A 27,821-nucleotide genomic window follows, 5' to 3' on the forward strand; every position below is an offset into this window, starting at 1 on the left:
GAACCCAAAGCCAGCTGTGCCCACGCCAAGCATCCCTTTGCCAGATGTCCCCACCCCAGGTGTTCCCGTGCCACCAGAGCCCCTCAGGGTGCCCGGTGTCCCCAAACCCTGCGGGTGCTCAGGCCAGGGGCAGCAGCGCCTGACGGGTGGCAGAGGGCCGTGGGTGACCCCCGTGGGTGGCCTCGTGGGGCGGGAGACAGCCGGGAAAGGGGACAGGCAGGGGGCACGGCGGGTGTGGGGTGGCACGGGCAGGGACACGGCGCCAGCGCTGCCTTATCCCAGGGGAATTCGTGGGGAAAGTGGGATGGGGACCTTCGTGGGGTCGGGGCAGGGCGCGTGGGGAGGGGCTGAGCGCGGGTGGGTGCGTGTGCGTGCGCTGGGCAGTGCGGGTGCCCACGGAGGGGGTGCCACCCTGTGCCCCCCCAGCCCTGTGCCCCCCTCCCCCGGCCGGTCCCGCTCCCGGCGGGGTGAAGAAGGTGCCGAGGCGGCGGCGGGGGAGTCGCCTCCGGTAACCGGGTGTTTATTGGGGCCGCGGGGTACAGCCCGCGGGCGGCCGCATGCATGGCCGCTGGGGGGGGGCTCCCGCCGCCCCCTGCCCTATTTACAGCCTGCCACCCCCTGGGGACCTGCCATCCCCCGGGGATCTGCCATCCCCCCGCGACACGCCACCCCGGGTGGGTGCCGGGCAGGGCTGGCACCGAAAGGGCACCCTTTGCCAGCAGAGAGTGGGTTCGGTGGGGACCCCCCAGCGGTGCCCCCCCAGCCCGGCTGTGCTTTCCAGGAGGGGGTGCCGGGGGAGGGGGGAAGGATGGGCAACCCCCAAGCTGGCACTGGGAAAGGGCTGACCCCAGATAACGCCACATTCGGGGGGGCCCCCAGCCCCCCCCACCCAAAATGTTCACCGGGTTCCATCACCACAACCAACGCACCCCCGGCCGGGTGTCCCCAGGGGGCTGGCAGCACCCAAAAGCCCCCCCCCCACCCGCGGGTGCCACTGTGGGGCTGCGGGCTGGGGGGCACAGCCCGGTGCCCGTGTGTCCATCCCGCTGCCCCCCAGGGATGCCCCCCCCAAGGTGCTGCGAGCCCTGGGCCCAGCCTGGGGAGGGGACACGGGGGACGCTCGGCTTGTGGGACAGCGCAGCCGGAGCGCAGGGCACTGCCCCGCGCCAGCCGGGCACACCCCCAAACCCTATCCGGGGGCACCCAGGGGGTGCCTGTCCCCCCCTCACCCACGTAGCACCTCACCCCATGCCCGCAGCTCCTGCCCGGCCACCCCTCCCTGTCCCCAGGGAGCCGGGGCCCCCATCAGTGTCCTGGCGAGGGGGACGCACACAGGGTGGCACCCTATTTTCCCGAGGGAGTCCGCTCCACGCCGTAGCGCAGGAGGTGGTGCAGGTCCGTCAGCGGCCGCGGGGTGCCAGCTGCCCGGGCTGCCCGGGCTGCCGTCCCGTGCCTCCCGTAGCCTCCCGCCGCCGCCTCGCCGCTGTTGAACGTGTGGTTCCTCTTGAGGTGGGCGCCGGGGCGGCCCGTGCCGTTGTTGGCGTTGAAGTTCAGCTGCTCGGGGTGCCAGGGCGGCCCCTCGGTAAAGTCTCCCCCGTCCCCGCTGGGTGCCGAGACCACCCGCCGGCGCTCGGGGCTGGGGTGCGGCGTCCCGCCGAAGTCGCCGTAGGAGCTGCGGGGCGGGCGGCGGGCGCCGGCGGCGGGTGGGTGCTGCCGGGTACGGGGACCCTCCTGAGGGTCTCGACCCCAATGCCCGTCACCTGAGGAGTCGCTGAGTTCGGCCTCCAGCTCCTGGTCCACCAGGATGGCGTGGCAGGAGAGGGGGATGCCCCGCGGCGGGCGGCCGGAGCCGCCGTGCCCCCGCCCGGCGCCCGCGGGGCCGGAGCCTCCAGGGTCCCGCAAAGCCGCGTTGATGATGTTGTGACTCTGCTCCCACGTGCAGTTTTGGAGGGCTCCGGGGCAGCGTTTCTGCTGCAGCGGGGTCTGCTCCGGCGTGGGCAGCACCCCCGAGTCCAGGTCGTGTTGGGTGACCTTGCCCAGCTCCTTGGGCCACCCGTTGGGCATGAGCGGGGCCAGCAAAGCGCCGCGAGCCCGGCGCTCGCCCAGGCGGCTGACGCTCACCACCGACTCACTGTGCGCCAGGATCGTCTCCTTGTCCTTGCGCCGCGCCAGCTCCTTGCGGTCCCGGTGCCCGATGAACCAGCACACGCTGAAACCGGAGATGACGGCGCCGATCACGAAGGCGGCGACGGAGGAGATCACCAGAAGGTTCACCGACACCAGCCCGTCCGGCTCGTCCACGAAGCTCTCCGTCACCAGCCCTGGGGTTGGGGGACACGTCAGGGGAGCTGTGGGTGCCACCAGCGCGTCCCCAGGCCGGTCACAGCCCCGCACTCACCCTCGCACTCGCCCAGGTGGGACGTGCTGCCGCCGGCGATGTCCTGCTCGAAGGCCACCCTGGGGGTGCAAATTGAGGGGGGTCAGTGGGGCTCAAATGGCCTGGCAGAGTCTCCCAGATCCTTTCAGCGAACAATTAATTTGTTGGGGATCAAGGACTGGGGCTGCAGGAGCCGGTGCTTGTTGGGGACACCACTGTCCCCCCGGCACGTCCCCAGGCCCGGCAGCCTTACCTGGGGCTGGGCTCCAGGAAGATGCAGGAGCCCTCGGGTGTCCAGCCACAGTAGGGATCCCGGCTCCCGAGGCAGTTCCTGGCAGGGAGCAGAGATGGCAGGGTCAGCCCTGAGAGGGGGACAAAGCACCCCAACCCCAGCAAGGGACTCCGTGCCTCAGTTTCCCCAGCCGTGCCGAGCCCTGTCCAGCACAGGGTGAGTTCCTGGCACGTGGGGTGATGTGAGCCCCCCACAGCCCGCCCAGCCCCCACCGGCGAGCCCTGCCCAGCCCCAGGCACTCACTTCATGCAGCCCGAGTGCTGCTGGCAGCGGGCCACGGGCACCCTGGCCACGCACGGGGGGAAGGCCAGCAGCAGGGAGCCCGCAGCCTTGTCCAGCTCCAGCGCCAGGAGCCGCCGCTCGTCCTCCGTGTCCCGGCCGCACCTGGGGACAGCCAGAGCTCGTCAGAGCTCCAGCCCTGGGCCACAGGGCCCTCCACAGAGCCTGTCCCAGTCTGGAGGAGACTTTTTCATCCATTCCCTCCAGCCTTGCATCCCTCTGACCCATCCTCTCCATCCATCCATCCATCCATCATCCATCCATCCATCCATCCATCCATCATCCATCCATCATCCATCCATCCATCATCCATCCATCCATCCATCCATCCATCCATCCATCCATCCATCCATCATCCATCCATCCATCCATCCATCCATCATCCATCCATCCATCCATCATTCATCCATCCATCCATCCATCCATCATCCATCTATCATCCATTCATCCATCCATCCATTCATCCATCCATCCATCCATCATCCATCTATCATCCATTCATCCATCCATTCATCCATTCATCCATCCATCATCCATCCATCCATCCATCCATCCATCCATCCATCCATCATCCATCCATCCATCATCCATCCATCCATCCATCCATCCATCCATCCATCCATCCATCATCCATCCATCCATCCATCCATCCATCCATCCATCAATCATCCATCCATCCATCCATCCATCCATCCATCCATCCATCCATCCATCCATCATCCATCCATCCATCCATCCATCCATCCATCCATCCATCCATCATCCATCCATCCATCCATCCATCCATCCATCCATCCATCCATCATCCATCCATCCCTGCACCCCACCCACCCTGTTTTATCACCCCCTCTCCTTCCTCTGGCACCCTGGCACTCACCTCCCGGGCTGGTAGGTCTCAAACTCCTCCAGGAAGATGCTCTGGCTGCCGGGGGCGGCGGCCGCGGGGCTGCTGGTGGCGTTGGGCAGGATGAGGAACTTGAGCACGGTGCCGGTGCTGGCACCCAGGAACACCACGGTGTGGTTGCCCCACGGCCCCGCTGCGTTGTCCACCACGATCTTACGGAGCTGGTACCTGCGTGGGGGAGGGAGCAGGGTTGGGGTCCCCAGGGAGCAGGAAAGGGTGAGCCCCACAAGCCCATCTCCATGTCCCCATCCCCATCTCCATGTCCCCATCCCCATGTCCCCATCCCCATCTCCATGTCCCCATCCCCATCTCCATGTCCCCATCCCCATCTCCATGTCCCCATCAATATCCCCATGTCCCCATCCCCATCTCCATATCCCCATCCCCATCTCCATGTCCCCATCCCTATGTCCCCATCCCCATCTCCATGTTCCCATCCCCATCTCCATGTCCCCATCTCCATCTCTGTGTCCCCAGCTCCAGCCCCACATCCCTGTCCCCATTCCCACTCCCCCATCCCCATGTCCCTGTCCCCATTCCATGTCCCTGTCCCCATTCCTGCTCACGCCCAGGCTGCCCTGCCGGCAGGAGGCTGCGGCCCAAGAGCGCGGCTTGATTAATTCCCCATCAAGCAGCAATTAAGGCAGATTTAATTAGGACGAGACAATCTTGACTGCAAAGTGCATGAGATTTATCAGCTCTCCCAGCGCTCCCAGCGCTGGCACCAGCGTGGAAAGGCAGCACGGGAGGCTGTGACCGGCACCTCCAGCACCTCCCAGTGCCCCCCAGTGCCCCCCAGTGTCCCCAAGCCCCCCGGGCACCCACCGGGTCATGGTGCGGAGGATCCAGGGGGCGTTGCCCAGGGCTGGCACCGCCTCGTCCATCAGCGGGTGCGTCTTGACGAAGTTGAGGATCTCGTCGGGGAAGGCGCTGGAGGAGTTGTAGCGCATCCCCGGGGACGCGCAGCACCCGGGCCTGCACCACGGCACGGCTCAGTGGCGCTGTCCCCAGCCTGTCCCTGCTGTCCCCAGCCTGTCCCTGCTGTCCCTGCTGTCCCCAGCCTGTCCCCAGCCTGTCCCCAGCCTGTCCCCAGCCTGTCCCTGCTGTCCCTGCTGTCCCCAGCCTGTCCCCAGCCTGTCCCCAGCCTGTCACTGCTGTCCCCAGCCTGTCCCTGCTGTCCCCAGCCTGTCCCCAGCCCATCCCCAGCCTGTCCCCGCTGTCCCCAGCCTGTCCCTGCTGTCCCCAGCCTGTCCCCAGCCCATCCCCAGCCTGTCCCTGCTGTCCCCAGCCTGTCCCTGCTGTCCCCGCTGTCCCCAGCCTGTCCCTGCTGTCCCCAGCCTGTCCCTGCTGTCCCTGCTGTCCCCAGCCTGTCCCTGCTGTCCCCATCCTGTCCCCAGCCTGTCCCCAGCCCGTCCCCAGCCCCGCTGGCACTGGCCGTGGTTACCATCACCGCTGTCCCCATCCCAGCGGGGTGGCTGCCACTGTCCCTGTCCCCAGCCCTGCTCCTTCTCGCAGTCCCCCGCTGTCCCTGCCGGCAGCAGCTCCGTCCCCAGCCCGCTCCCTCACCGCGGCTTTGGCACCATGTCCTCAGGCACCGGTGTCCAGATGGACTCGGGGGATTTCTGCTCCCGGAACCGTCCCTCGAAGACGGCGGCCACCTGGGTCATGTCGAAGGCGCAGACGGCGGAGCCGGGGATGCTGTGGGGACACGGCTGTGGGGTGAACACGGGGAGGCCCCAGGGAGCGCCAGGGGCCCTGCAGATCCCAAATGGAAACGAATCCATTCCCTGTCCAGCACTCATCGCAGACCTCATCCCAAATTCCAAACTCAGGACCCCGATCCCGGCTGGCACCCAGCTCAGATCCCACTGAGCCTGGGCAGTCTGGGCTCTGACCTGTTGGTGGGCGTGGAGAACACGGCCAGGACCACGGGGCGCCCGTCCAGCTCCAGGATGTCCGTCACGGCTTGGATGACGTTGAAGTAGAAGTGGGAATCGCCCGGCACGGAGCAGTTGAGCCGGGCCTTGAGGAAGGATGTCCACTGCTTCTCCAGCACCCGCTGCGAGCCCCCCATGTCATTCTTGCACACCCGGGCCACCCGTGACACCACCACCTGCAGGGAGGACAGCTGTCACCACCCAACCCCAGCGGTTGTGTCCCTGTCCCCACCCCGGGTGTCCCTGCGGGCATCCCAGAATTATTTGGTTGGAAGGGAGCTATGGGATTGTCTAGCGTCAAGGGAAATACAGGTTGGATAGTGGGAAAAAGTTTTTTACAGAAAGGGAGATAAAGTTCTGGAATGTTCTGCCCGGGGAGGTGGTGGAGTCACCATCCCTGGGTGTGTTTGACAATGCCTGGATGTGGCACTGGGTGCCAGGGTTGGGTTGAGGTGTTGGGGCTGGGTTGGACTCGATGATCTTGGAGGTCTCTTCCAACCCAGTGATTCTGTGAATTCAGTGAATTCTGTGAATTCTGTGAATTCTATGAATTCTGTGTTTCTGTGAATTCTGTGATTCTGTGATTCTGTGAATTCAGTGAATTCTGTGATTCTGTGGATTCTGTGATTCTGTGAATTCTGTGAATGCTGTGAATTTTGTGAATTCTGTGAATTCTCTGAATTCTGTGAATTCTGTGATTCTGTGAATTCAGTGAATTCTGTGATTCTGTGAATTCTGTGATTCTGTGAATTCTGTGAATGCTGTGAATTCAGTGAATTCTGTGATTCTGTGAATTCTGTGAATGCTGTGAATTCAGTGAATTCTGTGATTCTGTGAATTCTGTGATTCTGTGAATTCTGTGAATGCTGTGAATTTTGTGAATTCTGTGAATTCTCTGAATTCTGTGAATTCTCTGAATTCTGTGACTCTACTCCCCAGCGGGACGTCTCCCACCTTCTCCAGGTAGTTGAACTCCATGGCGATCTCCCGGAAGAAGAAGTAGACGTGGCTCTTCCATTCCACGGCGTGCACGAAGTAGGGCTCTGCGGGGACAGCGGGGTCAGGGACGGCCCAGCCTGGGGTGACAGGGGACACGTGCCACGTCCTGGCACAGCCCAGGCTGGGGACACACCTTTGAACCACTTGGAGTCGTGTTTGACGGTGCGCAGGGTCGGGCTGTCCCCGAGGCTGCGGTAGATGACGGCGTCGATGGCCAGGAAATCCGTCACCGTGGCGGTGAAGAGCATTCCCCCTGCGGGGGACACGGGGTCAGCGGGGCTGGGTGGCACAGCGCCCGCGGGGACCCTGGCAGTGCCACCACTGACCTGTGAACAGCGCCACGTTGGCGTGCTTGGGGTCGTAGGGACAGCGGGCCATGCCGCTGATGTTGTCCCCGACGGGCTCCAGCGTGTCCATCTAGAGCGGGACAGGGGGACAGGGGGACGTGAGGACACAGCCGGGCACGGGGGCGACCCGGGGTGCCCGTCCTGAGGGCACTGACAGGGTTGAAGGAGTTGATGCTGAAGACCCTTCCCATGGGTGCCCCTTCTTTCCCTGATCCCAAAACCCTTCCCATGGGTGTCCTCTCCTTTCCTCACCCCAAAACCCTTCCCATGGGTGTCCCCTCCTTTCCTCACCCCAAAACCCTTCCCATGGGTGTCCTCTCCTTTCCTCACCCCAAAACCCTTCCCATGGGTGTCCTCTCCTTTCCTCACCCCAAAACCCTTCCCATGGGTGTCCTCTCCTTTCCTCACCCCAAAACCCTTCCCATGGGTGCCCCTTCTTTTCCTGACCCCAAAACCCTTCCCATGGGTGTCCTCTCCTTCCCAGACCCCAAAACCCTTCCCATAGGTGCCCCCTCTTGCTTTCACCCCAAAACCCTTCCCATGGGTTCCCCTTCTTTTCCTGACCCCAAAACCCCATGGGTGCCCCCTCTTTTCCTGATCCCAAAACCCTTCCCATGGGTTCCCCTTCTTTTCCTGACCCCAAAACCCTTCCCATGGGTGTCCCCTCCTTCTCTCACCCCAAAACCCTTCCCATGGGTGCCCCCTCCCTCCCTGACCCCAAAACCCTTCCGCGGGTGCCCGGGGGCTCACGCTGTAGTTGGCGCAGACGGGGTTGAAGGCGTTGGTGCCGCAGACGAAGAGGAGGCTCTCGTTCCTCACCAGCAGCACCTTGACAAAATTTCGGCACTCTGCCTGTGCGGGGAGAGGGGAGCGTCACCCTCAGCACCCCAAAACCCCCCTGACCTCCCCCCGCCCCACGCGGAGCCAGGGGTGGATTGGGGGTCTCAGATTCAAAGGAAGAAACGGAGAGTTTCTGGCCAGGCAGGAGCCTGGGAAAGAGCTGGAGAAGAATGTAAATAATTCTTTATTTCTCTTGTTTTTCACATTTTTAGTTAAATTCTATCACTGTGCGTCAAGCACTGTACACCAATGGTGTAAATTGTTTTCACTTCAGGACCGATGGATTTGATCCTCACAAAGCTCTGTATAAAGAGCGGTGTATTTTGAATAAATCCGAGTTTTACTCAGTTTTTTTCCCATTGGTCCAATGGATTTCATCCTCACAGAGCTCTGTATAAAAGAGTGGTGGATTTTGAATAAATGGGAATTTTACTCTCAGGATTGGTCCTCACAAAGGTCTGTATAAAGAGCAGTGTATTTTGAATAAATCAGAGTTTTACTCTTAGTTTTTTTCCCATTGGTCCAATGGAGTTGGTCCTCACGAAGCTCTGTATAAAGAGCGGTGGATTTTCAATAAATTGGAGTTTTACTCTCATTTTGTTTTCCATTGGTCCAATGGGTTTGGCATTCAAGAAGCTCTGTATAAAAGAGCGGTGGATTTTGAATAAATCAGAGTTTTAGTCTCAGGTTTTTTTCCGTTGGTCCAATGGAGTTAGGAACAAATCAGAGTTTTACTCTCAGGAGTTGTTCCTCACAAAGCTCTGTATGAAGAATGGTGTATTTTGAATAAATCGGAGTTTTACTCTCAGTTTTTTTTTTCCATTTGTCCCATGGAAGAGCGGTGTATTTTGAATAAATCGGAGTTTTACTCTAGGTTTTTTTTTCCATTTGTCCCATGGAAGAGCGGTGTATTTTGAATAAATCAGAGTTTTGGTCAGAGCTTTCTCATCCCCGTCCTGCCCCGGGGCTGTTCTCACCCCACAGCTGCATTGGTGGCGAGCTGGGAGTGGCATTTCTGCCCCCAACAATGGATTAGAAATCAATTGATGGAAATAAATCGGAGATAAAACCGCTGGGAGGTGACGCTGGGGAGGGGACAGGGTGTGACAGGGTGTGACAGGGTGTGACAGGGTGTGACAGGGTGTGACACAGGGTGTGACACAGGGTGTGACACAGGGTGTGACATGGAGGGGACAGGGTGTGACAGGGTGTGACAGGGTGTGACAGGGTGTGACACAGGGTGTGACAGGGTGTGACACAGGGTGTGACACAGAGGGGACAGGGTGTGACACAGGGTGTGACAGGGTGTGACAGGGTGTGACACAGAGGGGACAGCGTGTGACAGGGTGTGACACGGAGGGGACAGGGTGTGACAGGGTGTGACACAGGGTGTGACAGGGTGTGACACGGAGGGGACAGGGTGTGACAGGGTGTGACAGGGTGTGACAGGATGTGACACGGAAGGGACAGGGTGTGACAGGGTGTGACAGGGTGTGACAGGGTGCGACACAGGGTGTGACAGGGGAGGGGACAGGGTGTGACAGGGTGTGACAGGGTGTGACAAGGTGTGACACGGAGGGGACAGGGTGTGACACAGGGTGTGACAGGGTGTGACACGGAGGGGACAGCGTGTGACAGGGTGTGACAGGGTGTGACACAGGGTGTGACAGGGTGTGACAGGGTGTGACAGCGTGTGACAGGGTGTGACAGGGTGTGACACAGGGTGTGACAGGGTGTGACAGCGTGTGACAGGGTGTGACAGGGTGTGACACAGGGTGTGACAGGGTGTGACAGGGTGTGACACAGGGTGTGACAAGGTGTGACACGGAGGGGACAGGGTGTGACACAGGGTGTGACAGGGTGTGACAGGGTGTGACACAGGGTGTGACAGGGGAGGGGACAGGGTGTGACAGGTTGTGACACAGGGTGTGACAGGGTGTGACACGGAGGGGACAGCGTGTGACACCGCCCCAGAGGGGCTCGGGGACCCCGGCCGCACCTCCTGCTTGCCCTTCATGCGGCAGATGCTGATGTCGTGCGGGTTCGAGCGCCACGTCAGCTTCTGGGGGGGGAAACGTGGTGTGGGGATGGGGACAGACCACCAGCAGCTCTGTGAGACCCCCGGGACCCCCCAGCACCCCCTGGGACCCCCCAGCACCCCCTGGGACCCCCCAGCACCCCTGGGACCCCCCCAGAACCCTCTGTGAGCCCCCAGCACCCTCTGGGACCACCCAGAATTCCCTGGGACCCTCCAGCACCCCCTGGGATCCCCCAGCACCCCTGAGACCCCCCAGCACCCCCTGGGACCCCTCTGAGACCCCCCCAGCACCCCCTGGGACCCCTCAGCACCCCTGGGAACCCCCAGCACCCTCTGAGACCCTCCAGCACCCCTGGGACCCCTCAGCATCCTCTGAGACCCTCCAGCACCCCTGGGACCCCCCAGCACCCTCTGAGACCCTCCAGCACCCCCTGAGACCCCCCATGGGACCCCCCAGCACCCCCTGTGACCTCCCAGCATCCCTGGGACCCCCCAGCACCCTTGGGTGCCCCACACTCACCCGCTGGTACCGCAGCTCCGCAGCCCCGCTGGGCTCCAGGCTGACCCCGTAGACGTTGTCCCTGGGGAGGGGGACACCGGTGTCACCCCCCCAGCTGGGCTGCGCCCCCCAGAACTGGGGGTACAACATCCACCCCCCAAAAAAACTTGGGGTGCTGGGGTGGGCAATGAACATCACCAGTGACCCCCCTCCCACACCAGCAACGCCCCAGGGCAGATTTCAGATTTGGGGTGCCCCGGGGGGGTCAGTGGGGTCCCCCCCAGCGAAGGGGGGTGTGTGGGGGGGTGTGGGGTGCCCACCCCGCTGCGGGGAGGTTTTGGGGTGCGGGGGTGCAGACCTGGCCCCGATGAAGAGGGTCCGGTTGACCTTGAGGATGCGCTGGATGTTGAGGGGCTGGGGGGAGCCCCCCTCGGGGCCGTGCCCCACGAACACGGGGTAGTGCTTCACATCTGGGGGGGCACGGTGGTCACCCCAAAATCCCAGCCCGTGGAGCCCCCCGCCCGCCTCGACCCCAAAATCCCACCCCACGGCTGCCCCCCAAATCCTTCACCCCAAAATCCCAAAATCCCACCCCACGGCTGCCCCCCAAATCCTTCACCCCAAAATCCCAAAATCCCACCCCACGGCTGTCCCCCAAGTCCTTCACCCCAAAATCCCATCCCAGCCCTGCCCCCCGCCTGCTTTCACCCCAAAATCCCAAAATCCCACCCCATGGGTACCCCCCGCCTGCCTTCATCCCAAATCACCCCAAACCCCTTCCGGCGACACCCCAAAAATTCACCCAAGCCCCCGCCCTGCCCCGGGGCGCTCCCATCCCCTCCCATCCCAACCCCTCCCTTGGGTGCTCCCTTCTCCCTTCTCCCCAAAAATCACCCCGAGCCCCCTTTCCCCCGTGCCAGGCTGTGCCCCCCGAACCCCTTTTCCCTCCGTGCCAGGTGATGCCCCCCGTGCCCCCTTTTCCCCCCGTGCCCCTGCTCGGCACCCTGAACCCCTTTTCCCCCTGTGCCCCGAGCAGCACCCCAAATCCCCTTTTCCCCCCGTGCCCAGCACAGCACCCCAAGTCCCCTTTTCCTCCCGTGCCAGGCGGTGCCCCTCGAGCCCCCTTTTCCCCCCGTGCCCCAGGGCAGCACCCCGAACCCCCTTTTCCTTCCGTGCCAGGCTGTGCCCCCGTGCCCAGCTCAGCGCCCGAACCCCTTTTCCCCCTGTGCCCGGCGGTGCCCCCGTGCCAGGCTGTGCCCCCCGAATCCCTTTTTCCTCTGTGCCAGGCAGTGCCCCCCGAGCCCCCTTTCCCCCCCGTGCCCAGCTCAGCGCCCCGAGCCCCCTTTTCCCCCCGTGCCCGGCGATGCCCCCGTGCCAGGCTGTGCCCCCCGAATCCCTTTTTCCTCTGTGCCAGGCTGTGCCCCCCGAACCCCCTTTCCCCCCCGTGCCCCAGGGCAGCACCCCGAACCCCCTTTTTCCCCCCGTGCCCGGCGGTGCCCCCGTGCCAGGCTGTGCCCCCCGAATCCCTTTTTTCCCCCGTGCCAGGCAGTGCCCCCCGAATCCCTTTTTCCTCTGTGCCAGGCAGTGCCCCCCGAACCCTTTTCCCCCCGTGCCCGGCGGTGCCCCCGTGCCAGGCTGTGCCCCCCGAATCCCTTTTTCCTCTGTGCCAGGCAGTGCCCCCCGAGCCCCCTTTCCCCCCCGTGCCCCGCGGTGCCCCCCGAGCCCCCAGCCCCGGGGCACTCACAGTCGGGGGGCGCCGCGGCGATGGGCCCGGGCTCGGCGGGGAAGGAGCCCCGCACCGGCCGCGCCGCCAGCAGCAGCAGCGCCACGGCCACGCGGGACAGCGCTGCCATGGCGGCCCCGCCCGTGGGTGGGCACCCAGCGAACCTGCGGGCACGGGCAGGGATGGAGGGGTGGCACCCGGAGGGTACCGCGCCCCCCGGAGCACCCCAGAGCGTCGGGGGGATTGGGGACATTCCTCAGGGGGATTGGGGACATTCCTCAGGGGGATTGGGGACATCGCCGTGGATTGTCACCTGCAGCACGCGGGGAACGGGGGGCTGGTGGCGGGGCGGGGTGGGGATTGGGGACAGCTGGACAGACAGACACGGAGACATGGGGACACATGGACAGACAGACACAGGGGCATGGGGACACATGGACAGAGAGACACAGGGACACGGGGACACGAGGGTGAGGACACGCGGACAGACAGACATGGGGACATGGGGACAGCAGGACAGAGAGACACAGGGACATGGGATCAGCAGGGTGAGGACATGGGGACAGAGGGACACGGGGACATGGGGACAGCAGGACAGACAGACACGGGGACATGGGGACACATGGACAGAGAGGCACGGGGACATGGGGACAGCAGGGACAGACAGACACGGGGACATGGGGACAGGAGGGTGAGGACACACGGACAGACAGACACGGGGACACGGGGACACGAGGGTGAGGACACACGGACAGACAGACACGGGGACACGGGGACACGAGGGTGAGGACACACGGACAGACAGACACGGGGACACGGGGACACGAGGGTGAGGACACACGGACAGACAGACACGGGGACATGGGGACACAAGGACAGACAGACACGGGGACATGGGGACAGGCCTGGAAAATCTCCAGGGACGCTTGCGAGTGTCACCCCCCCGCCCCATCCCGACAGCCCCGGTGGCACCGCCGCTGTCCCCTCCCCGCCCGGCCACCATCCCCGCTCGTCCCCAGGGGCTGCAGCCCGGCTGGCTAATTAGCAGCGGGCAGGCAATTAATTGATCATTAATTCCATGGGAGGCGGGAGCGCGAGCGATCGAAGCGGCGCCCTCCTCCCCCGCGGGCACCGGGCACGGGTGACATTGTGTGGCACACCGGGCAGTGCCACCGGGGATGGTGACATTGTGTGGCACACCGGGCAGTGCCACCGGGCACGGGTGACATTGTGTGGCACACCGGGCAGTGCCACCGGGGATGGTGACATTGTGTGGCACACCGGGCACTGCCACCGGGGGCACGGGTGACATTGTGTGGCACACCGGGCAGTGCCAGCGAGGGGATGGTGACACTGTGTGGCACACCGGGCAGTGCCAGCAGGCACGGGTGACACTGTGTGGCACACCGGGCAGTGCCACCGGGGGCACGGGTGACATTGTGTGGCACACTGGACTGTGCCAGCAGGCACGGGTGACATTGTGTGGCACACCGGGCAGTGCCAGCGAGGGGATGGTGACACTGTGTGGCACACCGGGCAGTGCCAGCAGGCACGGGTGACACTGTGTGGCACACTGGACTGTGCCAGCAGGGGACGTGTCCCCAACCCCTCCGTGGTGTCACCAGCCCCGCGTGACACCCGCCACTGTCCCCAACCCGGTGCCCTCTGCGGTGCCACAGCCCCCGGGGACATCTGACCCCGACCGTGCCGTGTCACATCCCCGGGCGGGAGGTGACCCCAGTGGGACCTGACCCTGGTGTCACAGCCCTTGGGGACATCCTCAGGGTGCCGCCAGCCCAGCGACACCCAACCGTGTCCCCGCGGTGCCACAGCTCCCAGTGACACCCACGGTGTCCCCAACAAACATGAGTTTGTCACACGGCAGCACCCGAAAGCCACAGGGAGGGAAGGGGGACCCCAAAATTCAGCCCAGGGAAGGGCTGGGTGCCCATCGGCCACCTGAGAACCCACCCACGCCGCGGGGGGGTTTGGGGGGGCCGTGTCGCCCCGGTGTCACCGTCCCCAGCCCGGGTGGTGACAGCGAGAGGGCGCGGGGGAACCGGAGCCCCCGGCGCCATAAATGCCGGCGATTGTGCGGGAGAAGAAAAGGCAGCGGGAGGAGGGGGCACCGGGGGAACCGGAGGGGGCACGGGGGGAGGGGGACACGGCGGGGGGGGGGTGACAAACAGGGACCCATTCACGGCGGCGGCGGAGCGGGGGGACGGTCACCGTGGGACGGTCACCGTGGGACGGTCACCGTGTGCGTGTCCCCAGCGGGGCTGTGGGGAAACTGAGGCAGCGGAGTGGGGGGGGGCGGGGGATGTGTCGATATTTGGACATTTGTGCGGGTGAAGAGCCTCGGGCATGGCCCCGCTCCGTGCCTCAGTTTCCCCAGAGCAGATCACGCTCAGCCCTCACCCCGCACACCCAAAGATTTGGGGGGGGGGGGGCGAGGGGAGCTGCTTGACCTGTCCCACCGCCCCCCCCCCCCAAATCATCTCCGCGACCCCCGGCACTGGGGAATGGGGCAGAAACGGGGGGCGGCCGCAGCGCTCCCCCTCCTGCTGCGATGCCAGCGGCTCTGAGCTCGGCGGGATCTCCCCGATCCCACGGAGGGGGTGCCCAGCCGGGGGTGCCACCCTGCGCCCCCTTCCCGAGTGGGGGTGGGAGCCTTTCCCCGTGCCCCCTGCCCCCCTCACCCCCAACCAGCGCTCTGCCCACCTGAGCTGCTCCGGCCGCCTCCGCCGCTGCCCCGTGTCACCACTGTCCCCTCCGCTGGCACGGGGGTCCCATGGCTTGGGGGTGCCACCCCCCCGCTCCGGGACGCCCCGGCGGCGCTGGGGGCTCCGGGAGCCGCTCAGCTGTCACATCAACCCCCCGCGACCCCCGGGCACAGGGGGGGTCCGTGCCCCCCGCCCGCGCCAGGTGGGAAGGTAGGGCTGATGTCACCGTAACCGGAGCCACCAACCCCCCCCACCCCACCCCGGCAGCTGTCACCGCAGCCGGGGACACGGGGGGGGCACCCACGGGACACCCCGAGTGGCACCGCGGCGTCTCCACGGGAAAGCACCGAGCCACCGGTGAGACCCCCCCGGACACGGAGGGACAGCGGGGTGTCCCCCCTACCCCACCCCCGGGTCCCCCATCCTCATGGACCCCTTAGAATGGCAATGGGAAAGAGGGGGGGACACGCCGGGAATGGGGGTGACACCAAGAAGGAGGGAGACCAGGAAAAGGGGACACACACTGGGAAATACGGGGGACAGTGGAAAAAGGGGGGACACTGAGCGGGGGAGACACTGGAGAAGGGAAGGGGACATTGGGAAGGGGAAAATCTAGGAAAAGGGGGACGCACTGAGGAACGGGGGGTGGGAAAGGCAAACAGCACCAACAATGAAATCCCTGAAAATGCAACTTTTTGGGAATCCCTCCCTGCTATCTCAATATCCACATCCCACTCCATCGGTCTAATGCCGGAATTTGGGGTTATTTCCTTCTGAAGGCGCCCAACGCCAATTAAAAACCAGTCATTAGATATGCTAATGAGGCATTTACACACACCCACGCATGCTCCAGCCCCCCAAAATGTGGCCCCCGGTGCCCAGAGCATCCCTTGCTCAGTGGGGTCACACGGAGGGGTTTGGGGGTCACCAGCAGCGCTGCCATGGACCCTCCCCCCCCCAAAATCCCAGCTGCTGCCGCCGCCGGGGCTGGGGGGCCGAGCCCCCCCGGGTTTCCGTTCCGGGGCCGGTTCGGATGGCAGAGGCAGGAAGCAGCTGTCCCCACGGCAGGGCCGCGGCAAATGGCAAATGTCACCCCGGCCACCTGGCACCGCGGGCTGGCCTCGTCCCTGTCGCCGTGTCCTGCCGCGGGTCCCCCCCTTTCCGAGCGGGGGCACCCCCAGAGCTGCGGGGGTGCCAAGAGAGCGGGGGGACGGCAGCAGCGGAGGGGTCCCCGCGTGGTGACAAGGATGGGGGGGTGTCACCGGCGTGGCGTGGGGGGGGACACAGCAGCCACCATTTACCTTGGCGCTTCCACGGCCCCGGCGGCGGCTCAAATGTCCCCCAGGGCCTCCCGCTCCGGTTACCGGCTCCGCTTACAGCTGCCGTTTATAGCCCCGGTCCTTGTTCCTTGTCCCTTGTCCCTTGTCCCTTGTCCCTTGTCCCTTGTCCCTTGTCCCTTGTCCCTGTCCCCTCCCCATCGCCCACCGGCGCCCGAGCCCCCCAGGACACCTCAAGCCACCAAGGGCGCCCGGCTCCCACACGGGCACCGGGGATGGTGGGGACCCCGCGGTCACCTTGGGTGGCTTTGTCACCCACCGCGGGTACCCAGAGGTGGCCCCAGTTGCTGCTGGTGGCCCCCTCGATACCCCCCGGGTGCCACCCATGGGTGCCCCGACACGTCCCTTCCAGCACGCCGCCGGTGCTGGTGGCCGGCCAGAGCCGCATGGTGATTTGCATATTAAATCCAGGCTCATCTGCATATTAAGAACGGTTTCCTAGCGAGGAGGATCACGCGTCACTCCGAAATAAACCCCGGGGAGGTGGGGGGGACAGAGGGGGTGGCAGACGGAGTGTTGTGGTCCCCCCCCCACCCCAAATCTCATCCCTTGTCTCCTGCTGTCCCCCCAATTCACAGCCTTTGTCCCCTTGTCCCCGCCCCAGGGACAGGAGCCCCCCGTCCTGCTGGTGTCCCCAAGCCACTTGTCCCTGCTGGCAGATGTCACTCTGTGTCCCTCCTGTCCCCCTAAAACTGTCACCCCCCTCGTCCCCAAAGGGGCAGGCACATACGTGCCCCTCCAAAACAGCCATTCCCCTCATCCCCCGTGTCCCCAGAGCCCCGCACGTCCCTTTGTCCCCAAAGGCACTCACCCTCCTCACTGTGCCACCCCAGGGCGGGCTCAGTGCCCTGGCGGGGTCCCCTCGATCTCGCCCTGTCACCCCTCTTTGGCTCCCGCATGGCCCTGGGGCGGTGACAGGAGCGGATCCGAGTCACCTCCTCCGCTCTCGTGCCTCAGTTTCCCCTTCGGGAAGGGAAGAGGGAACCCCCATTTCCTGCCCCGAGCCCGGGCACCGCCCTGGGAACCCCCACCCCAAGCCAGCCCTGCCAGTCCGGGGCTGGCACCTCCCCCGTGTGCCCCGCCTGTCCCATCCCTGTCCCCAGGCTTTCCTGTCACCGTGCCACCGCCTCCTTGTCACCCGCCGTGGGTACCCAGAGGTGGCCCCAGTTGCTGGTGGCCCCCTCGATACCCCCCGGGTGCCACCCATGGGTGCCCCGACGCGTCCCTTCCAGCACGGCGCCGGTGCAAAGCCACCAGCAGTCCTTGTGGGCCACCCCAGGGTGTCCCACTGCCGAGGAGCCCCTTCCCAGAGTGTCCCTGTCCCCGTGGGGTGTCCCCGAGCAGGCAAAGGGACACCGGCTCCCATGGGACCCGTGCGGTGTTTACATCCGGCCGCGGGCGGGAACCCGCAATTACAGCCCGGGACACGGAACCCCGACATTCCCGGCATGGGAGGCTGCTGAACACACCCACAGCACCCACAGCACCCACAGCACCCACAGCCACCCCAAAGCCACCCCAAACCTCGGACAGCAGAGCTAAAATCACAACCCACCCATCCCAGAGCCAGACTGATCCCCAAACCCACCCCAAACCCACCCCAAACCCACCCCAAACCTCGGACAGCACAGCTACAACCACAACCCACCGATCACAGAGCCAAACCTATCCCCAAACTCACCCCAAAACCACCCAAAGCATCAGTGAGCAGCCCTACAATCACAACCCACTGATCACAGAGCCAGACCGATCTCCAAACCCACCCCAAACCCACCCCAAACCCACCCCAAACTTCAGCCAGCAGCCCTACAACCACAACCCACCGATCCCAAAACCAGACCGATCTCCAAACCCACCCCAAACCCACCCCAAACCCACCCCAAACCTACCCCAAACCCACCCCAAACCCACCCCAAACTTCAGCCAGCAGCCCTACAATCACAACCCACCGATCCCAAAACCAGACCGATCTCCAAACCCACCCCAAAACCACCCTAAACCTACCCCAAAACCACCCCAAAGCCACCCCAAAACCACCCCAAAACCCCAGACAACAGCTCTACAATCACAACCCACTGATCACAGAGCCAAACCCACCCCAAACCCACCCCAAACCCACCCCAAACCTCAGGTGGGGTGTGGGTGTGGGATTTGGGGTGTGGGATTTGGGGTGTGGGTGTGGGGTGTGGGTGTGGGGTGTGGGATGAGGAGAGGAATGCAGGATGTGCAGATGGAATATGGGATGTGGGATGTGGAGTGGGATGTGGGCTGGGATGCAGGGTGCAGGATGGGATGCAGGATGGTTTGCAGGATGGGATGCAGGATGGTTTGCAGGATGCAGGATGGGATGCAGGATGGGATGCAGGATGGTTTGCAGGATGCAGGATGGTTTGCAGGATGGGATGCAGGATGGTTTGCAGGATGCAGGATGGTTTGCAGGATGGGATGCAGGATGGTTTGCAGGATGCAGGATGGTTTGCAGGATGGGATGCAGGATGGTTTGCAGGATGCAGGATGGTTTGCAGGATGCAGGATGGGATGCAGGATGGTTTGCAGGATGGGATGCAGGATGGTTTGCAGGATGCAGGATGGTTTGCAGGATGCAGGATGGTTTGCAGGATGGGATGCAGGATGGTTTGCAGGCCGATCCCGCAGAACAAAGCGCCGTTGTTCCCAGCGCCGCCTCCTCCGCCGCCTCCCCGGAAGGTCCGAGCGGCCTCAGCGGCCCCGGAGCCGCTCCGGCCCCGGCACCGCCGCGGCCCCCGCCGGGCCCCGCTGCCACCGGTGCCACCGGTGCCACCACCACTGCCACCCTGCCACCCTGCCACCGCCACCCTGCCACCCTGCCACCGCCACCACCGCCACCCTGACTCCCTGCCACCAGTGCCACCGCCACTGCCACACTGCCACACTGCCACCCTGCCACTGCCACCACCACCACCACTGCCACCCTGCCACCCTGGCACCGCCACCCTGCCACCCTGACCCCTGCCACCAGTGCCACCGCCACTGCCACACTGCCACACTGCCACCGCCACCCTGCCACCCTGCCACCGGTGCCACCACCACTGCCACCCTGCCACCCTGCCACCGCCACCCTGACCCCCTGCCACCAGTGCCACCGCCACTGCCACACTGCCACCCTGACTCCCTGCCACCGCCACCACCACCACCACTGCCACACTGCCACCCTGCCACCACCACCCTGACTCCCTGCCACCAGTGCCACCGCCACTGCCACACTGCCACACTGCCACCCTGCCACCGCCACCGCCACCACCACCCTGACTCCCTGCCACCAGTGCCACCGCCACTGCCACACTGCCACACTGCCACCCTGCCACCGCCACCGCCACCCTGCCACCACTGCCACCACTGCTGCCACCGCCACCGCCACCCTGACTCCCTGCCACCGGTGCCACCGCCACCGCCACACTGCCACCCTGCCACCACCGCCACCGCTGCCACCGCTGTCACCCCCTCCGGCCCAGCTTCTCAGGCACCAAAATCCTCAGGGCAGGATGGTGTCCCTGTCCCCTGCGTGGCCCTGCCAGGTGTGCCAGGCGTGCCAGATGTGCCAGGCATGCCAGGTGTGCCAGGTGTGCCAGATGTGCCAGGTGGGCCAGGTGTTCAATATGTGCCAGATGTGCCAGGTGTTCCAGGTGTGCAAGACGTGCCAGATGTGCCAGGTGTTCCAGGCGTGCCAGGCGTGCCAGGCGTGCCAGGCGTGCCAGGTACCATCTGTGCGTGGGGGATGTGCAGGGGGTGTCGTGTGTGTGTGTGTGCAGGTGTCGGTGTGCGCAGCAGCGTCACGCGTGTCACATGTCACTCACAGCTGGGTGTCGCGTGCGCGTGCAGGGGCTGGCAGCAGGTACCGGGTGGCACACGCGTGTGCAGGAACGCGGGAAGCAGCTGGCACCCGCGTGTGATGGTGTGTGGGCACCCGGGTGGCACCCATGTGTCTGCGCACCTGTGGGGTGTCACACGTGTGAATGGGGTGTCACATGGCACACGTGTGCCTGTGTGTTCATGGGTGTCACATGTCACATGTGCGCAGGTGTGTTCATGGGTGTCACACGTATGCAGGTGTATTCATTGGTGTCACCTGTGTGCAGGTGTGTTCATGGGTGTCACACGTGTGCTGGTGTGTTCATGGGTGTCACATGTGTGCAGGTGTGTTCATGGGTGTCACACGTGTTCATGGGTGTCATACGTGTGCAGGTGTGTTCATGGGTGTCACACGTATGCCGGTGTGTTCGTGGGTGTCACACGTGTGCCAGTGTGTTTATAGGTGTCACATGTGTTCATGGGTGTCATGTCACACATGTGCCAGTGTGTTCATAGGTGTCATGTCACATGTGTGCCGGTGTGTTTATGGGTGTCACACCTGTGCCGGTGTGTTCGTGGGTGTCACGCCTGCGAGGCATGTGGGCACACGTGTGACCAGGCAGGGAGCCGGGCAGGGACACAGCCCGGCACGGACGGGTTCTTTCGGGCACCTGGCACGGTTGGCACCGAGCCCCCCCGAACCTCGGAGTGCCCCCGCCCTGCCCTGGGGCTGAGCCCCAAACACGGCCTCCCTCAACCCTGTCTGTGCCTCAGTTTCCCCACACCAGCCCCTCGCAGCTCCCGCGGGCCCCACGCTCCCTCCTGCAGCCGCCGCTCCCTCGGGGCCACCGTGTCCCCCTCCGTGTCCCCCTCCATGTCCCCCTCCGTGTCCCCGTCCGTGTCCCCGTCTGTGTCCCCCTCCGTGTCCCCCTCCGTGTCCCCGTCTGTGTCCCCCATCCGTGTCCCCCATCCGTGTCCCCCACCGTGTCCCCCTCCGTGTCCCCGTCTGTGTCCCCCATCCGTGTCCCCCACCGTGTCCCCTCTCCGTGTCCCCTCTCCGTGTCCCCCTCTCCGTGTCCCTCCCCGATCCCTCGGGCGCTGCCGGGTTTGATGGGATTATCCCGGGCCGGATTACACCGGGAAAAATCCGGATTAGGCACGGCATGACACGGCCACAGCCAGTGTCGCTGTCATTGTCACTACCACTGCCCCTCCACTGCCACTGTCCCTGCCACAGTCACTGTCACTGTCACTGCCACAGTCACTGCCACTGCCACTGTCACCGTCACTGCCTCTGTCACTGTCACAGTCACAGCCTCTGCTACTCCACTGCCGCTGCCAGTGCCACTGTTAGTGTCACAGCTACTGCCACTGTCACTGCCACAGCCACTGCCACTGTCACTGCCACTGTCCCTGCCACAGCCACTGTCACTGCCACAGCCACTGCCACTGCCACTGCCACTGTCCCTGCCACAGCCACTGCTTCTGCCACTGCCACTGCCACTGCCACTGCCACTGCCACAGCCACTGCCACTGCCACAGCCACTGTCACAGTCACAGCCACTGCCACTGTCACAGCCACTGTCCCTGCCACAGCCACTGTCACAGCCACTGCCACTGCCACTGTCACTGCCACTGCCACTGTCACAGTCACAGCCACGCCACCAGCAGCCCGAACTGGGCTGAACTGGGAGCAGCCCGAGCCCGCCTGTGCCGCCCATCCCGGCGCTCTGCCCCTCCGGGCCGCCGCAGCCGCTGTTGAATCAATCCCCCGGCACAAAGAGACCAGGGCGACCTCTTTATCCCCCCCTCTTTTTTCTTTTTTTTTTCACTAATTTGACAAAATTGTAATTAAATAGGGACTAAAATCCCGGCAGCACACGCAGCCCCTCTGGGATCCCCTCTGTGCCAGCCCCCTGCTCTTTCTCTCTCCCCTGCCTCACCCAGACACTCCAACCCCTCATCCCTTTTTGGGGGGCGCCCCAAAGCCTGGGGGTCCCTGAGGCGCGGCTGGATGGCCCCGATGCCATCGTGTGCCGCTGGGCCGGGCACTGCCAGGGGTGCAGAGCCTCCTTTGGGTGCCAGGCTCCCGTTCCACCCCCCGGGCACGGCGGCACAGCCCCGCAGCTCCCCGGGATGCGGCTCCCGAGGCGCCGGTGGCGCTCGGGCGATGCCAGCGGCGATGGGCACCAACGGGTGAGGCTGGCACGGCTCCCTCGCCCAGCTGGGATTGCTCCTGCTGGGCTTTGCTGATGTTTATTCACCCAAACGCATCGGGTGCCACCACGGGGACACATCTGGCACAGCGGGACACGCCGGCCGGGAGAAGGAAGAAAGGAAAAGCCACCCCGGGCACGGCGGTGTCCCCGCCTGGTGACAACCGCCACCCCCCCAAACACCAGCCGGGAGATGCTCCAAGGGCCCGGCGCAGCTCAGCCCGCTGAAAAATGAAATCCCTTCCAAACTGGCAGGTTTAATTAAAAATATTCCGGCTCGTCGAGGGCTACAAAGCGCAGCCGGCACTGCAGCGGGGATCTGCACCAGCCCCGGTGCCGGGGCAGCGCTGGGGGCAGCGCTGGGCTTACTGGTTTAACTGGGAGCCAAAGCATCGCCTGGTGCTGCCGCCAGGGCCGAGGGGACAGGGACACGCAGCCCGGTGCCACTTGGGGCTGGAGGGGACACAGAGCCAGCAGAGCCCGGGGCTGGGGGGCACGGGAGGTGCCTGCAGCCCCCCCAGAGGGGACAGCTGGGTCAGGGTCACCCCCGTGCTGGGGCACCTGGCCAAACTGGGCCGTGCCCCATTTTTTGGGCACCAAAACCATCGGGGGGCTCCTGCGAGGGGGTGAGCGCGTCCCCCCCACACTGACACACCGCGCTGCCCTCGGTGCCCCCAAAACCGAACCCGACCCCCGCGGCCACCTCGTGTCCCCCCCCACGCACAGAGGGTCCCCGGCACAGCCGCGTGGCACGGTGGCACGGTGGCAGTGGTGGCACCAGTGGCAGTGGTGGCACCGTGGCAGCGCTGGAACAGTGGCCTGATGGAAGCGCTGGGCCGGTGGCAGCGGTGACACGGTGGCACGGTGGCAGCGCTGGCACGGTGGCACAGTGGCACCGGTAGCACGGTGGCAGCGCTGGCACGGTGGCAGTGGTGGCATGGTGGCACGGTGGCAGTGGTGGCACAGTGGCAGCGGTGACCCAGTTCCCGTGTCACCCTGGGGACGGGGCTGGGGGGCGCACTGGCACGGTGGCAGCACTGGCACGGTGGCACGGTGGCACCAGTAGCCCGGTGGCAGCGCTGGCACGGTGGCAGCGCTGGCACGGTGGCAGCGCTGGCACGGTGGCAGTGGTGGCACGGTGGCAGTGGTGGCACGGTGGCACGGTGGCAGCGGTGACCCAGTTCCCGTGTCACCCCGGGGACGGGGCTGGGGGCCGCGCTGGCACCCGGGACCCTCCGGGATGTCACCCCAGCACCCGGCGGGGGGTGACAGGGGCACAGATGGCACCGCCCGGACCTGGCACCCCCGGGACGGACCCCAGAGCCGCCCCCAGCGTCAAAGTGCCGGGGGGGGGCACAGAGGGACCCCCAAACCAGTCCGACCCTCCCCCGGGGCTGGGGCTGTCGGGCGGGGGGCTCCGCTGTCCCCCTGTCCCCCCTCCCGGCACATCCCCGGGGCGGGATCCGGCCGGGCTGGAGCCAAAGGGACCGAGGGGACACCGTGAGGGGGACACGGCGGTGCCACGCGTGCCATCATCACCCTCACCCCTCCCAGGCAAGCAGTGCCCCTCTGGGGGGGGTGGGTCACTCCTAGCAGGCGTCTGACCCCCTCCTCTCCGCACCCCAGGGTTGGGGGTCCCCTCTGCGACCCCCCCACAGCTCGTGACCTGGTTTGGCAGAGGGAAACTGAGGCACGGCAGGAAGCAGAGCTCACCCAAGGTCACCCCGTGCCGATGGCACAGCCCCGTGGGCATCCCCCCCCCCCCCGCTCCAACGGGGGGTGCTGGGACCCCTCCCCAAAACCCGGCACAGGGAAGGGGGTCCCCACTCCCCTCTGCCCCATGGGGGGGGGCTGGGGGGGCTGGGGGGACTCTTGGGGTGCCCCAGCCCCCCGACTGCTCTGGGTGATGGAGGTCAGGCTGGGGGGGCAGGGGGCTTTTCTGAGGCTGGGGGTGCCCGGGGCACCCCAAGCGAGGGTGGCAGGGCAGGATTTGGGTCACACAAAACACCCCAGCCGCGTTATTTTAGGGTCCCCCCCTCGCCAAATCGGGGGGCAGAGCCCAAAACGGGGCGCAGAGCCCAAAACGGGGCGCAGAGCCCCCCCAGCCTGGCAGCCGCTGCCAGCCCGGACCCCCCAGCCCTGCCCTGACCCCGCGGGGGGGTGTCAGAGCCCCCCGTGCACGGCGGGTCCCCCACTTCTGCCGGCTGCCCCCCAAATCTTGTTGCCACCAAGTTCCGGCCCCGAGGCAGAGCCGGGCAGCCTCTGGATTTTTGGGGTTTCTCTGCCCCCCACCCAGCCCTGCGGGATTATTTGGGGGGGGCACAACCACCAAACCCCCCCAGGCTGAGCCTCGCTGCTCCCCGCTGCCCTTTTGGGGGCTGCATTGGCCGGACCCCCCATTTCAGCCTCTCTGCCCCCCCCGGCCCAGCAGAGGCTGCCCGGGTTGGGGGGCAGAGACCAACCCCTCCTTTCACCCCCCAAAAAACCCCAAAAATAAACAACAAACCCCGGCTGCTTCCCAAAGGAACAGCGGAGGCAAAACGGAGCCCGACGAAGCAGAGACAGCCCCCGACCCCATCTTCATCCTCATCCCCATCTTCATCCTCATCCTCATCCTCATCCTCATCCCCATCCTCATCCTCATCCTCATCCCCATCCTCATCCTCATCCTCATCCTCATCCTCATCCTCATCCTCGGGGGGGTCGGGTGCCGGCCCGGGGGCTGGTGGGTGGGTGGGGGGCGTGGGAGAGGATTGGGGGGGTGGGACGGGGTGCTGGGTGGAGGGGATGGGGGGGCTCAAGGGTGCGGGGGGGGTTGTCGGGGTGCTGGGCCGCGGAGAGGGGTGCGGGATGGGGGCGCTGGGGGTTGGGGGGTGAGGATGTGGGGAGGAGCGGGGTGCTGGGGGACAGAGCAGAGTGCTGGGCAGAGCAGGGTGCTGGGGGGAGCAGGGTGCTGGGGGGCACAGTAGGGTGCTGGGGGGGAAGAGCAGGGTGCTGGGGGGCAGAGCAGGGTGCTGGGCATAGCAGGGTGCTGGGGGGAGCAGGGTGCTGGGGGGCACAGTAGGGTGCTGGGCACAGCAGGGTGCTGGGGGGAGCAGGGTGCTGGGGGGAGCAGGGTGCTGGGGGGGAAGAGCAGGGTGCTGGGGGCAGAGCAGGGGTGCTGGGGGGGCAAAGCAGGGTGCTGGGGGGCACAGCAGGGTGCTGGGGGGCAGAGATGGGTGCTGGGGGGCAGAGCAGGGTGCTGAGGGGCACAGCAGGGTGCTAGGGGGCACAGTGGGGTGCTGGGGGGGCACACCAGGGTGCTGGGCACAGCAGGGTGCTGGGGGGCAGAGCAGGGTGCTGGGGGTGGGGGTATGAGGTTGCAGGATCAGGGTGCGGGGAGGGTCTCCGGGGTGCCGGGGGGGGGGCTGGGGGTGCGGGATGGGGGTGCGGGCTGGGGGTGCGGGATGGGGGTGCGGGATGGGGGTCCCGGGATGCTCGCGGGGTGCCGGGGTGGGGGCTGGAGGTGGGGGGGGGGGGTGTTAACGGGAAGGGGAAGAATTGGGGTGCGGGTGGGACCCCCGGGAGGGGCGGGGTGGGGATGGCGATGCGGGATGGAGGTGCTGGGGGGGGGGCTCGGGCTGCGGGGAGGGGGGGACCGAGGGGTGCGGGTTGGGGGGCGCGGGGGGAGCCCCTCCAGCCCGTGACCCTTCAAGGTTCCGCCCGCTCCGCTAACAAAAGCGCCGCTTCCCAATGCAGCAGCGGCGGCGGCGGGAGGGGGGGAGGGCTGGGGAGGGGGGGGGGGAGCACCCCCATTTCTCCCTTCCCCCCAACCCCAGGAGGGGCAGGGGATGGAGAAGGAGGAGGATAAACCGGGACGGGACCGCACCGGGATGGGGGTGGGCGTAGGGGGGGGAACCGGCCGCGCTCTTACCTCTCCGTCCCGGGGGGGGTCCGGGGGGGCTCCGCGCACCTGCGCCCACCGGCAGCGGCTCGGCCCGGCCCCGCTCGGCTCCGCTCCGCCGCGCCGGGAGCGCCGGTACCGGGGCCGGGCGGGGCGGGGCCGCGGGGGGAGCGGGTGGCGGCGGGGGGGGGGGGTGCCGGGGCCGGGCCCGCCCGGTGGCTGCGGCGGCACCGGGGCCGCTCCGGCAGCAGCGGCGATGGAGGAGCCGCCGCCGCCGCCGCCGGCGCTCCCGGAGCGGCTGCGCCCCCCGCCCTGCCCCCGCCCCGGGGAGGCGGCTCGGCCCGGCCCGGCCCCGGGCCCCCCGCCCCCGGCGGGGAGGGGGGAGCGCGGGGAGAGCCGGCCCCGCCTGCCTCGGTGCCCCCCCGGAAAGGGCAGCACTGCCCCCCGCATTCCCGGGCACCGGGAGGGTGGCACCGGCCCCCCCCCTCGTCCCCTCGGTCGCTTTCGCCCATCCCGGGAGCCGGGAGGGGCTGGGATTGATCCCCCCCCATCTGCTGCCCGGGTTTTGCTCCATCTTGGCACGAAGAGGGGTTCCGAGCGAGCCCCCCATCCTCCCCCTCCGCTACCCCCACCCCCGGCACCCAGCGGGGGCTGAGGCCGATCCCCTCCGGCCCTTGCCTCAGTTTCCCTTCATTCACATCCCGCTGGGGGGCTGGCGCCCCGTTCCCCCGCAGCCTCCAGGGCCATTCCCCTCCTTTGCTGCCCAACATGTCCCTGTCCCCAGGCTGACCCCCTTCCCTCGATGTCAGCCCCCCACCCCCTGCCTCAGTTTCCCCTCGCCGCCAGGAGCTGCTCTGCACCCCTCGGCTGCTGCCCACCCAAACCTGCCCACCCCGGGCTGCAGGGGATGCCCTGGGGGACACCGGGGGGTTTCGGGGGTGACACGCAGGGTGGGGGCCTAGCACGGCGTTCCTTTGGTCGCTTTGTCGCTTTGTCCCGGTTGTTTTAGGCTGAAAAAGCCCAAAGCAGGGCAAAAAGCCTGTCGGGGTGGCAGGGGTGCCCCGCGCTGTGCCCGGGGCTCGGAGCAGGAGGCTCGGGAGCTGATTCACCTCTTCCTGCATCCCTCCGGTCCCTCCCGGTTCCCAGGGCCGGGATGGGGACGGCCACCCCCGGGGGGACACTGAGGCAAGGGGGGTCTCCAGGGGAAGGAAACGCAGCCATGACTCAGCGCCTGAATCAGCGGCCCCGGGGAGACAGCCAGGGGACCCCTCGACCTGTTGGCACAGCCCCTGCTCCCCCAGCTCGGGCTCATTACGGCTAATTAATCAACTCTCCTCGGAATGAATTCCTCCACAGTTCCTTCAAGCGCCGTCCGGACGCGTTTTGCTGAACATCAGCTCCATCCTGGGGCACCCCGATATCCCACGGGTATCCCACGGCACCCCAATATCCCCTGTGACCCCTCAATATCCCACTGCACCCCAATATCCCCTGTGTCCCCTCAATATCCCACTGCACCCCAATATCCCCTGTACCCCTTAATATCCCTCTGCACCCCAATATCCCAGATACCCCCTGAAAATCCCACGGCACCCCAAT

At 65.9% G+C, this 27,821-nt stretch overlaps 1 protein-coding gene across 2 annotated transcripts; it reads right to left on the reverse strand.

Moving 5' to 3' along the window:
• Positions 1-499: 499 nt before the first annotated feature.
• Positions 500-26,378, reverse strand: SEMA6B (semaphorin 6B). 2 transcript variants are annotated; one of them, XM_085562360.1, is made up of 17 exons: positions 26,253-26,378; positions 12,257-12,399; positions 10,871-10,982; positions 10,534-10,594; positions 9,975-10,037; positions 7,886-7,987; positions 7,115-7,205; positions 6,922-7,041; positions 6,744-6,832; positions 5,748-5,965; positions 5,419-5,550; positions 4,678-4,827; positions 3,826-4,020; positions 2,913-3,053; positions 2,631-2,708; positions 2,399-2,457; positions 500-2,321 (listed from the first exon to the last, which is right to left on the reverse strand). In XM_085562360.1, the coding sequence occupies exons 2-17, from the start codon at positions 12,363-12,365 to the stop codon at positions 1,345-1,347; spliced, it is 2,697 nt and encodes an 898-aa protein (XP_085418486.1). In that variant the 5' UTR covers positions 12,366-12,399; positions 26,253-26,378; the 3' UTR covers positions 500-1,344. The 2 variants fall into 2 exon arrangements, with proteins under 2 accessions (XP_085418486.1, XP_077644857.2); XM_077788731.2 differs by lacking the exon at positions 26,253-26,378 and adding an exon at positions 14,957-15,149.
• Positions 26,379-27,821: the final 1,443 nt, after the last annotated feature.

This window comes from Lonchura striata, chromosome 28 (assembly GCF_050655825.1).
Source record: "Lonchura striata isolate lonStrDom1 chromosome 28, ASM5065582v1, whole genome shotgun sequence".
Taxonomy (NCBI): Eukaryota; Metazoa; Chordata; class Aves; order Passeriformes; family Estrildidae; genus Lonchura; species Lonchura striata.

What these genes read in the sequence shown, in the direction of transcription:
- SEMA6B (XM_085562360.1), bottom strand. Translation starts at nt 12,365, where the DNA reads ATGGCAGCGCTGTCCCGCGTGGCCGTGGCGCTGCTGCTGCTGGCGGCG. An exon ending in CAACGTGGCGCTGTTCACAG is followed by an intron (nt 7,042 to 7,114) that starts GTCAGTGGTGGC and finishes TGTCCCCCGCAG; the next exon opens with GGGGAATGCTCTTCACCGCC. An exon ending in GAGACCTACCAGCCCGGGAG is followed by an intron (nt 3,054 to 3,825) that starts GTGAGTGCCAGG and finishes GGCTGTCCCCAG; the next exon opens with GTGCGGCCGGGACACGGAGG.